The sequence below is a fragment of the Ahaetulla prasina genome, chromosome 12 (assembly GCF_028640845.1).
Source record: "Ahaetulla prasina isolate Xishuangbanna chromosome 12, ASM2864084v1, whole genome shotgun sequence".
In the NCBI taxonomy this organism is placed as follows: Eukaryota; Metazoa; Chordata; class Lepidosauria; order Squamata; family Colubridae; genus Ahaetulla; species Ahaetulla prasina.
In genome coordinates this window covers 21,868,298-21,880,574 of record NC_080550.1, presented here as the reverse complement: position 1 = coordinate 21,880,574, position 12,277 = coordinate 21,868,298, and the positions used below count along the sequence as shown (strand labels likewise).

At 48.8% G+C, this 12,277-nt stretch overlaps 1 protein-coding gene across 1 annotated transcript in view; it reads right to left on the bottom strand.

Moving 5' to 3' along the window:
- Positions 1-12,277, bottom strand: part of PLCG2 (phospholipase C gamma 2) — a 116,284-nt gene that overhangs the window by 25,382 nt on the left and 78,625 nt on the right. Inside the window, exons 20-22 of the mRNA XM_058155470.1 lie at positions 10,624-10,804; positions 1,203-1,271; positions 935-1,044 (exon numbers count right to left, since the gene is read on the bottom strand). Of these exons, the coding sequence (XP_058011453.1) occupies positions 935-1,044; positions 1,203-1,271; positions 10,624-10,804 (360 nt within the window). The remainder of the gene's footprint in view (positions 1-934; positions 1,045-1,202; positions 1,272-10,623; positions 10,805-12,277) is intronic.

The window sequence follows — 12,277 nt, the reverse complement described above, 5'->3', positions numbered from 1 at the left end:
TTTCATTTTCATATATGTCTTTTCAATAACGGGTTACTGTTAAAGGTAAAGGTAAAGGTTCCCCTCGCACATGCGTGCTAGTCGTTCCTGACCCTAGGGGGCGGTGCTCATCTCCGTTTCAAAGCCAAAGAGCCAGTGCTGTCTGAAGACGTCTCCATGGTCATGTGGCTGGCATGACTAAATGCCAAAGGCGCACAGAACGCTGTTACCTTCCCACCAAAGGTGGTCCCTATTTTTCTACTTGCATTTTTTACATGCTTTTTGGTAGGTTAGGTTGGCAGAAGCTGGGACAAGTAAAGGGAGCTCACCCCATTACGCAGCACTAGAGATTCAAACCACTGAACTGCCGACCTTTCGATTAACAAGCTCAGTGTCTTAGCCACTGAGCCACTTCGTCCCATGAGTTAGTTAGGCTAACCCTAATCCTAACCCTTTTAATGCCCCTCTTTTCATACTTTGCCTAAATACTTCTTGTCATTCTGCATAATGCCTAGCTATTATACACAATGCCTAGGGAAAGTATATAACGTATTAAAATAACAGAGATATTTCATATTTCACCTAAAATGTTACGCATTCTGAATTTCCTAGGCATTCTATACAATGCCAGCTGTTTGCACATTGCCGGTAGTATATATAATAGCTTCAACAAAGTAGGTAGGTCCCAAAGGTGTTTTTTCAAAAGGCAACTGGACTTTCTTTCTTTTTCCTTGAAGATGTTTCGCTTCTCATCCAAGAAGCTTCTTCAGTTGCCTGAAGAACTGAAACTGAAAAAGCTTCTTGGATGAGAAGCGAAACGTCTTCAAGGAAAAACAAAGTCCAGTTGCCTTTTGAAAAAGCACCTTTGGGATAAACATGACCTGGATGACTGAGAACTTCCACAGACATTCCAAAAAAGGTACAAAAAGAATAACAATAATAATCAAAAACTTACCAGCCACCACTTTCTTTGGAGACATTATGAATTAAGGCTCCCCGACAGAATGTCAGTTCATCATCTCTCTTAGCCTGATAGTCATACAGGGCTTTAACCGTCCTCTGGGGCTTCGAGAAAGAAGCAATGGAAAAGCATTTCAGATCTACAAGTCAGCTGAATTTTGAGAAATGGTATGAATTGTGTTGACATTTGAATGGTAAAATGAGAGATGAAGCGTCATTAGCTCCCACTTCTTTTTGCTAAGATCAAGATGAATGCCACTCACCACAGACGGTGTTATTTCGGTGGGCTCCACATACATTTTGACTTCATACAAAGAGCTAGGATCTTTCTCCTAAATTAAAAATCAAAAATAAAATGAATTACCCTCAACGTCTTGAGTCTTCAGCATGTTACCTGCTACTGAATATCAGAAAATCTACCGGATTTTCCCTTTCTCTCCACTTCTGAGATTCTCCCTGACCCCAAAAAGTCCAGCGTTACTTTAGCAAAATTTTCGGGGATCTTTTTCGATATTTGAGGTAGTTAGAAAAGGGAAATTGTGACTGATAATTTCCTTGTGTTTAAGATCTGGGTCTCGTCTAAGTCTTCTGTTTAAAGAAACTACCTGACTTTATATTTAGAGCCATGTTGTCTAGGTTGCTACATTAAGCTCTGTTCTGACCTAGGCTTCCTTAGAAAGTATACAGCACAGCTTAGTATACAGTATATAGCACAAACTTAGTCCCAGAAAACCTCTTTAATTCAAACAGCTGTGAATTATTGTCATTCCCAGTCCAAAAGGCTTCTCAAACAGTCTATCAGGGGAGTGTTTACAAACACCCACCTTATTTCTCTTGGCCACACGCAGCGCAAGGCCAAACTTAGCACAGAGTCAAACAGAGCTTTTCCAGAGCTTTTACCGACCGGATGAAGTAATTGCTTCCTGCAAAAGCTCACTTCCCATTCGCTTCTCTTTTATGTCTTATGGAGGGGCCAATCATCTCCAAGCCTTACTCCCAAGTCGACCCTGATTTCTTAATTGTTCCTGTCTTCTGGCAGCTCTGCGCATGCGCACACTGGGAACTGCCTCGCTGATGTAAGATTCCGGAGACAGCAAAGAACTACCAGATGGCCTTGGCCCCGTCTCTGCCTCCGATTCAGAGCCCTCGTCCGAGCCTTCCCCAGACTCCAGGACTGGCCCACATTCCTCCCCAACCTCCTCATTGTCTGAATCTGCTGCCAGCTCTGCTGGCCACTGGTGGGCCACAACAAGCTGAGCCATAGTATGATTGTGGGTCATGATTGTGTTGTTTGATGGCAGCCACAGTGGTATGTAACACAGAGAATTTTAACAGTCCAAGATAGAAATCATTCAATAATTCTCACACATCATACAGCCAGAAAAGATTTTGCTGTGGCTTATTTTTATCTGCTAGGGATATAAAATGATTGAGTCTCTTAATCAGAGTCTGAGGTTGGCTGGATGGAAATCTCCACTTTTCAATCTTGTGCTCTCAAAGTAAGTGAATACATGATTTTAAGGACTGTTCTAAAGTGATGAATTGCAACTAAATAATGCTGTGCATTTATGTCAGCTTTAAGGGATTCCTGCCTTATATTAAAAAGACCAATAATTTAACTACTTGCTTGAGCATCTTGGCTGCATGTCTTCCTATGCTATGTTCTAAAAACGACTATTGATCTTACAATAATTATTTTAGCATTCTTCATTTAACTTTATTTACAATACAATGAAGAGACTATACCCCTTAATTAGAGAGATTAATTATCTAGGAATTTAGGAGGGCAGGAAGGTAGAAAGAAATCATTATGCCTGTTTGGTACATAATTAGTAAGTTGAATTTTTATTCCTAGCAGGATCAAAATTGGTTCCTGCATTACTTTAATACTGATGTTTTTTGGAGGGCGTCAACGTATTTGGTGGCTATATGTATTTCATCAATTATTAAAGTGCAAAGGATTTGCAGGAGCCTGCTTGGTTTAGTAGTTAAGATACCAGGCTAGAAACTGGGAGACCATGAATTCTAGTCCGGCTTTGAGCACGAAGCCAGCTGGGACACCTTGAGCCAGTCACTCTCTCTCAGCCCTAAGAGGGAGGTAAGAGTAAATAACTACCAAAAAGCTCTGCCAATATTGCATATGGTAACCGCGATAAGGTTATTATATAGAAAAACGTAGAAAAGCAATGAAATACATTCAGGAGAGGTATAAAATTATTATTACAATGGATGATAAAATTAACTAAACTTGCAGAAATGGTGAAATTGACTTGTTTGGGCAGAGAACAAAAACCACAAAGATTTTTTTTTTCTTGAAAGACTGAAAATCTTACGTGGATCTTTTGTTGAAAGAAGAAAGGATCAAATGGATGATTTCTGGATTCGGGGATTAAAAAGGGCCAAAGAGGATGGGGAAAAGATTAAGATGATAATTACTCAATAGAAGAAAAAGACTGAAGGTGTAATTGTATGTTTTCTTTTTTTACTTACTTCCTTTTCCTCTTTTTCTTACTTTCTATCTTTCCTTGTTTCTTTTGTATATTTCATTACATGGAAAAATTCTAATAAATATATTAGAAATGTATTTTTGTCTATGTAAGACAAAAAAAATAATGAAAAACCTTTCAAGATTATTGCAGGGGCTTGTCCAAGTACCGTATATACTCGAGTATAAGCCGACCCGAATATAAGCCGAGGCACCTAATTTTACCACAAAAAACTGGGAAAAACTATTGACTCGAGTATAAGCCGAGGGTGGGAAATGAGGCAGCTACTGGTCAATGTAAAAAATAAAGATAGAGCCAAGTAAAATAACATGAATATTTATTTGAACGAAAAACAATAAAAGTGCAAAAGGGGGAAGGAGGATTCCCAGCTCTAAACAAAGGGAAATCCCGGAATGCCAGCGCGAAAGGCGGTGCTCGCGTTCCTCCTCCCTTGCTCAAAAGCCCCAACATGATATTGGAATTGGATGCCATTATATACCTGCTGAGGGGATAATTTGAATAACTTGAAAGATATAAAAGCTCTAAACATATTTGTTTAAAAATCTAAAATCTATACTTAAAATAAATGAATATAAAGTAATAAAGTTCTTTAAAGTTGTAATTCACTTTGCTGCTGAAAAAGAAAGGAAGCTTAACACCTTAAATGGTATTTATTAACTGAAATATCATCAAATCAAATATATAATGAGGTATATTATAATGACCTTTGTTTTCAGAAAGAAGCATGATGGAAGTTTTTCAATAAAGGGGAAATATAGAAAAACTTAGTGTCATGCTCATATATCATCTTTACAGATGTTGTTAACACTATACTATGGCAGCATATGATGGTACAATGTTTCAATCAATTTCAGGATGAAAACTCATCAATGAGGAGGAGGAGTATAATTTATTAACCTTGTATGATATCAGTTTCTCAAGGACTCTAGAAGGACCCGAGGAAGAAATCTCTGCCCCCTCCCCACTTTCCCTTTCCAACCCAGCCTTCCAAGGGGACCCGAGAGGAAGAAATCTCTGCCCCCTCCCCACTTTCCCTTTCCAACCCAGCCTTCCAAGGGGACCTTTGAGGGAGAAATCTCTGCCCCCTCCCCACTTTCCCTTTCCAAGGCAGCCTTCCAAGAGGACCTCTCGAAAAGAGCGAAAGCTTTCTCCTGGCCGTTTTACCACCACCATACCCTCCACGCCGGCCATCCTAGGCTGGGTTAGAAACAAGGAGGGGGAAGTTCAAGGACCACATCGATGGCACGAGCTCAGATTGCCGGCTGGGGATGATGGGCGCTGCAGTGCGATCTCGGGAGAGACTAGGGGGGAAGAAAGAATGACTGTTTCCCCACACCCTAGGATTGGGGAAAACATTGACCCCCCCCCTTAGTTGCGGGAGAAGGGTTGCGCTTCAAAGCGGTCGCCTCCATCCATCAATCCATCCTTCCTTCCTTCCTTCCATCCATCCATCCATCCTTTTTTTTTTTCCCAGCGAGCGGTGCGTGTGTGTGACATGCAAGCAAGACGTCTCACGGGGCATGTGAACTGGGTATGTCTAGTTTAGGGGTGACATGATAGGAACATTCCAATATCTCAGGGGCTGCCACAAAGAAGGGGGAATCAAACTATTCTCCAAAGCACCTGAGGGCAGGACAAGAAGCATGGGTGGAAACTAATCAAGGAGAGAAGCAACCTAGAACTAAGGAGAAATTTCCTGACAGTTAGAACAATTAACCAGTGGAACAACTTGCCTCCAGAAGTTGTGAATGCTCTAACACTGGAAGTTTTTAAGAAGATATTGGATAAGCATTTGAAGTGGTATAAGGTTTCCTGCGTAAGCAGGGGTTAGACTAGAAGACCTCCAAGGTCCCTTCCAACTCTATTATTCTGTTTTTTTGTTCTGTTTTCTTTCTAATCTATCTATCTATCTATCTATCTATCTATCTATCTATCTATCTATCTATCTATCTATCTATCTAATTAGCTAGCTAGCTAGCTATCATTATCTCGCTTCAAAAGACAAAACCTAAACACGAAGTTGTAGCTGAATAGCCCTACATAATTTAGCTTTTTCCAAGCTGGTGATTTCCAAAGGCTTTGAAATGCGACTTTCCTCATCCTCTGCCAGGATAAGCTGATGTGCTCAGAAGGCTGGGAATGGTGGCATTACCCTACATTTCTTGTGGGCAGAAGGTGGACCCCTATGTTTCCTTGAAAACACCTCCCAATATTTATTAGAGTGACTTCTCTCCCCAGAAGAAAGGTGCGAGCGCTGTTTAACAATCCCGTCAGCTAAATCCTATCGAGTCAAAGGGGCCAGTCAATGGGGCTAGGATGAAATCTGGGTCACCAGGGACCCTTTTTTTGTGCCCGTTCCCCAACCAGGGCGGGCCAAGCAGGCGCTCTTTTTGCCGCTCTGGAATGGGTGTTGGGGTAACCCAAGAGGCAGCCTCTTTTCAACTCCCCGCCTTTTTTAAACGCGTCCTGCCGGGCGGCGACAGGGACGCGGACACCAAAAGCGCCCGTTCTTCTCCGCTCTTTTATTTTATTTTAGTATTCAATCGGCAGCAGAGGCTCGAGCCTTCTGGGCGCCGGAAAAGGAGCCGAGGAGCTGCAGCAACGTTGCAAGAGAGCAGAAAAGAGTGGGTGGGGGGAGAGAAGCAAAAAAGAAGAAGAAGCAGCAAGCTTTCCAGCCGACTTCGGTGTGGCGCGAGAATCCGATCCACCGCCTCCTTCCCCCGGCCGACAGGGCTGAACTGCCGCGCTGCACCACCACTTCCCAAAACAGATTTCCAGACTTGGAAGCAGCCCGCCACGAAAGGAGGAGGAGGAGGAGGAAGCGAAGGCGAGCGCCGGCTGCTCCTGCTGCTGTTTCGCGCTCTCCGCCCCCTTCCAGCGCCTTGACGCAGAGCGAGAGAGAGTAGAGAAAGGAACCGCGCCGTCCGACCGGCTGTGTGTGTGTTTGTGGTGGGGGTCTCGTCCCAGCCACCCACCCACTCGCTCCCTTTCCCTCTTCGGAGCGTGGGCTGGTCTTAGAAGCCGCGCTGTCCCGGCGGGGCCGTCGCCTCCTCCTCTTCCTCCACGCTCGCTCCTCTTGCACGCCCCTCAACCCCCCCATCCCCCACCCTCTCCGCGCGTGAAGGTCACCTCCTCCCTCTTCCAGGCGGCGGCGGCTCCGAGCGGAGCGCCACAGCCGGCAGCTCCGCTTCCCTCCCACCTTCCTCCTTGCTAAAGGGCCAAAGTCGGCTCCCCCGCCCCGCCGCGGGGACCCGAGCCAAGCCGGTCCCAGTCCAGCCGAACGGTGAAAGCGACATGCCGAGCGCCGCTCCGCTTTCACCGCTCGCTGGACCGGGACCGGCTTGGCTCGGGTCGCAGTAACTCCGCCAGGCTGTGCATGAAGAAACCATTTAAAAGCCCGCCAGGCTTTCTTTCTTCTCCTCCGTGCTTCAGAAGTTGGGCTTTTAAATGGTTTCTTCGTGGCACAGCCTGGCGGAGTTACTGCGGACCCGAGCCAAGCGGTCCCGGTCCAGCGAGCGGTGAAGGCGACATGCGGCGCCGCTCCGCTTTCACCGTCGGCTGGACCGGGACCGGCAGCTCGGGTCGCGGTAACTCCGCCAGGCTGTGCAGCGAAGAAACCATTTAAAAGCCCGCCAGGCTTTCTCTTCTCCTCCGTGCTTCAGAAGTTGGGCTTTTAAATGGTTTCTTCGTGGCACAGCCTGGCGAGTTACTGCGACCCGAGCCAAGCGGTCGGTCCAGCCGAGCGGTGAAGGCGACATGCGGCGCCGCTCCGCTTTCACCGCTCGCTGGACCGGGACCGGCAGCTCGGGTCGCAGTAACTCCCGCCAGGCTGTGCGCGAAGAAACCATTTAAAAGCCCGCCAGGCTTTCTCTTCTCCTCCGTGCTTCAAGTTGGGCTTTTAAATGGTTTCTTCGTGGCACAGCCTGGCGGGAGTTACTGCGGACCAGCCAAGCCGGTCCCGGTCAGCCGAACGGTGAAAGCGGAGCGGGTCCGCAGTAACTCCCGCCAGGCTGTGCCACGAAGAAACCATTTAAAAGCCCAACTTCTGAAGCACGGAGGGAGAAGAAAGAAAGCCCTGGCGGGGCTTTTAAATGGTTTCTTCGCGGCACAGCCTGGCGGAGTTACGCGGACCCGCCCACTTTCACCGTTCGGCTGGACTGGGACCGGCTTGGCTCGGGTCGCAGTAACTCCCGCCAGGCTGTGCCGCGAAGAAACCATTTAAAAGCCCGCCAGGCTTTCTCTTCTCCTCCGTGCTTCAGAAGTTGGGCTTTTAAATGGTTTCTTCGTGGCACAGCCTGGCGGAGTTACTGCGGACCAGCCAAGCGGTCGGTCAGCGAACGGTGAAAGTGGGCGGGTCGCAGTAACTCCGCCAGGCTGTGCAGAAGAAACCATTTAAAAGCCCGCCAGGCTTTCTTTCTTCTCCTCCGTGCTGAAGTTGGGCTTTTAAATGGTTTCTTCATGGCACAGCCTGGCGGAGTTACTGCGGACCCGCTCGCTTTCACCGTTCGGCTGGACCGACCGGCTTGGCTCGGGTCGCAGTAACTCCCGCCAGGCTGTGCCACGAAGAAACCATTTAAAAGCCCAACTTCTGAAGCACGGAGGAGAAGAAAGCCCTGGCGGGGCTTTTAAATGGTTTCTTGGCGGCACAGCCTGGCGGGAGTTACTGCGGACCCGAGCCAAGCGGTCCCGGTCCAGCGAGCAGTGGCGGGCGGTCGCGGTAACTCCCGCCAGGCTGTGCCACGAAGAAACCATTTAAAAGCCCAACTTCTGAAGCACGGAGGAAGAAGAAAGCCCTGGCGGGGCTTTTAAATGGTTTCTTCGCTGCACAGCCTGGCGAGTTACTGCGACCCGCCCACTTTCACCGTTCGGCTGGACTGGGACCGGCAGCTCGGGTCGCAGTAACTCCCGCCAGGCTGTGCGCGAAGAAACCATTTAAAAGCCCGCCAGGCTGCTCTTCTCCTCCGTGCTTCAGAAGTTGGGCTTTTAAATGGTTTCTTCGTGGCACAGCCTGGCGGGAGTTACTGCGGACCAGCCAAGCCGGTCGGTCCAGCGAGCGGTGAAAGTGGGCGGGTCGCAGTAACTCCGCCAGGCTGTGCGCGAAGAAACCATTTAAAAGCCCGCCAGGCTTTCTTTCTTCTCCTCCGTGCTTCAAGTTGGGCTTTTAAATGGTTTCTTCATGGCACAGCCTGGCGGAGTTACTGCGGACCCGCTCGCTTTCACCGTTCGGCTGGACGGGACCGGCAGCTCGGGTCGCAGTAACTCCGCCAGGCTGTGCCACGAAGAAACCATTTAAAAGCCCAACTTCTGAAGCACGGAGAAGAAAGAAAACCCTGGCGGGGCTTTTAAATGGTTTCTTGGCGGCACAGCCTGGCGGGAGTTACTGCGGACCCGAGCCAAGCGGTCCCGGTCCAGCGAGCGGTGAAAGCGGGCGGGTCGCAGTAACTCCCGCCAGGCTGTGCCACGAAGAAACCATTTAAAAGCCCAACTTCTGAAGCACGGAGGGAGAAGAAAGAAAGCCCTGGCGGGGCTTTTAAATGGTTTCTTCGGCACAGCCTGGCGAGTTACGCGACCCGCCCACTTTCACCGCTCGCTGGACTGGGACCGGCTTGGCTCGGGTCCGCAGTAACTCCGCCAGGCTGTGCATGAAGAAACCATTTAAAAGCCCGCCAGGCTTTCTTTCTTCTCCTCCGTGCTTCAGAAGTTGGGCTTTTAAATGGTTTCTTCGTGGCACAGCCTGGCGGGAGTTACTGCGGACCAGCCAAGCGGTCCCGGTCCAGCCGAGCGGTGAAAGTGGAGGCGGGTCCGCAGTAACTCCCGCCAGGCTGTGCATGAAGAAACCATTTAAAAGCCCGCCAGGCTTTCTTTCTTCTCCTCCGTGCTTCAGAAGTTGGGCTTTTAAATGGTTTCTTCATGGCACAGCCTGGCGGGAGTTACTGCGGACCCGCTCGCTTTCACCGTTCGGCTGGACGGGACCGGCTTGGCTCGGGTCCGCAGTAACTCCGCCAGGCTGTGCCACGAAGAAACCATTTAAAAGCCCAACTTCTGAAGCACGGAGAAGAAGAAAGCCCTGGCGGGGCTTTTAAATGGTTTCTTGGCGGCACAGCCTGGCGGGAGTTACTGCGGACCGCTCGCTTTCACCGTTCGGCTGGACCGGGACCGGCTTGGCTCGGGTCCGCGGTAACTCCGCCAGGCTGTGCCACGAAGAAACCATTTAAAAGCCCAACTACTGAAGCACGGAGAAGAAGAAAGCCTGGCGGGGCTTTTAAATGGTTTCTTCGGCACAGCCTGGCGAGTTACTGCGGACCCGAGCCAAGCCGGTCCCAGTCCAGCCGAACGGTGAAAGCGGAGCGGCACTCGGCATGTCGCTTTCACCGTTCGGCTGGACTGGGACCGGCTTGGCTCAGGTCCGCGCGGCGAACTGCTCAGCCTTGGGCAAATCCCGCCGGACGATCTCGCCGCCTCTTTGGCGTCTCCTGTACGGGGTTCCCGAAGTACATCGAGACGTGGACTCGAGTATAAGCCGAGGGGGCGCTTTTCAGCACAAAAAACGTGCTGAAAAACTCGGCTTATACTCGAGTATATACGGTAGTTGTCAAGAATTAACACTGACTCAAATAGAATCAGAGGCGAAGGGAAAACACCCACATGTAAATAACAGAACAGAATAACAGAGTTGGAAGGGACCTTGGAGGTCTTCTAGTCCAACCCTCTCCTCGAGCAGGAGATCCTATACCATTCCAGACAGATGGTTGTCCAATCTCTTCTTAAAAACCTCCTATGATAGAGCCCTTACGTATCTTCTGAAGCAATGGTGGAATTCAATTTTTTTTACTACCGGTTCTGTGGACGTGGCTTGGTGGGCGTGGCAGGGGTACTGCAAAATCTCCATTCCCACCACACTCTGGGGCCAGCCAGAGGTGGTATTTACTGGTTCTCCGAACTACTCAAAATTTCCGCAACCGGTTCTCCAGAATCTGTCAGAACCTGTTCTGAAGGCAATCCATTCCATTGGTTAATTGTTCTGTCAGGAAACTTCTCCTTAGTTCCAGGTTGGTTGTCTCCTTGATTGGTTTCCCTCCATTGCGTCTTCTCCAACGGTTCTTCAAAGTTACAGTATGACCCATACTAGGCTTCCATAAGTGGATTTTAGCACTCTTCTTAAAAAAGAAGGACCTACCATGCTGTAACGCTCCAGAAGTTCCTCGGTCACTGGATATCGCAGCCTCATCTTCCTGTACAGCGGGTGCTTCTCATAGTAGTTCACCAGCTCCACTAAACTCTCAAAGTAAGCAGAGGTTCCCAAGACAAAGAGACGGCCTTCTTGTTTAATTCGACAATGCTTCACTTTCCCCTCCGCTCTGCAGAAGAAATGAGGAATGGACCTTTTTAAAAACAATCTAATCCGTGAGCAGGAACCGCCCTCAGAATTCCAGATTATTTATTTAATTAATTTATACCCCGCCCTTTATTATTTTTTTACAAGGAACTCAAGGCAGAGAAGCTCCAAACACGTCTTCCTCCTTCCGTTTTCCCTACTACAATTCTGTGTGATGGGTTGTGCTGAGAGAGAGGGAGAGAGAGGGAGGGAGAGGGAGGGAGGGAGAGAGGGAGGGAGGGAGAGAGAGAGAGGGAGAGGGAGGGAGGGAGAGAAGGAGGGAGGAAGGGAGAGAGGGAGGAGAGGGAGGAGGAGAGAGAGGCGAGGGAGAGAGAGAGGTGGAGAGAGAGAGGAGGAGAGAGGAGAGGAAGGAGAGTGAGGGAGGAAGGGAGAGCGAGGGAGGAAGGGAGAGGGAGGGAGAGAGGGAGGGAGAGAGAGGGGGGAGCAAGAGAGGGAGAGGGAGGAGAGAGAGAGGGAGGGATAAAGGGAAGGAGAGAGAGGTGGAGAGAGAGGGAGGGAAAGAGAGGTGGAGAGAGATAGGGAGGGAGAGGGAGGGAGGAAGGAAGAGAGAGAGGGAGGGAGAGAGAGAGATGGAGAAAGAGAGAGAGAGGGAGGGAGAGAGAGAGGTGGAGAGAGAGAGAGGGAGAGAGAGGGTGAGAGGGTGGGAGAGAGGAACTGGCTCAAAGTTGCCCAGCTGACTTTCATGGTTAAGGCAGGACTAGAACTCACTGTCTCCTGGTGATTGGCCTAAAGTCAACCAACAGACTTTCACAGCCAAGGCAGGACTTGAACTCACAGTCTCCTGCTTTCTAGCCTGGTGCCTTCACCACTAGACCAAACGGGCTTTCTGTTTAGCTGAGCTTTTGCAAACAGAGATGTTTGATTATCTATAAATGGCTCCATTTCCTGGCATGCACAGGAGAAGAGGCATGCAATATTTGCAAAGGGAGCATTGGAGGATCTGTTGACCCTTTGAGGTAGACAAGCACAACCATGAGTACCAACACTATCCTTATTGTAAGGTTACGTTAACAGAATCTTGAAAGTCTGAAAGACCTTCTCTTTACTTTCCGGAAAACTACAGATGGCCCCTTCTGAGACATCTGATGTCTTTTTTCCTTCTGTGGGCTGAGACACCATTTGCGCGACAGTTGTCTAGGTTAAGAATCTTCCTCCGTCCCCCAAGGTCATTCTCACAGGCCATTATAAGATCTTCTTGTCCGAAAATGTTTCCATTCTCCTGGCTGTACACTCAGCCTCCAAACCCTTTTCTACCACACTAGATATTAGGGTTCATCCTTATTCTTTTCCTACTGGCAGTTGGGACAACCTGGATAATGAGTAATAATTACCATATTTTTCGAAGTATAAGACACACCATTTCCCCCCCAAAAAAGCGGGTGAAAATCTGGATACGTCTTATATTCCGAATGTAGCCCCGCCCAGCTTCTCAACC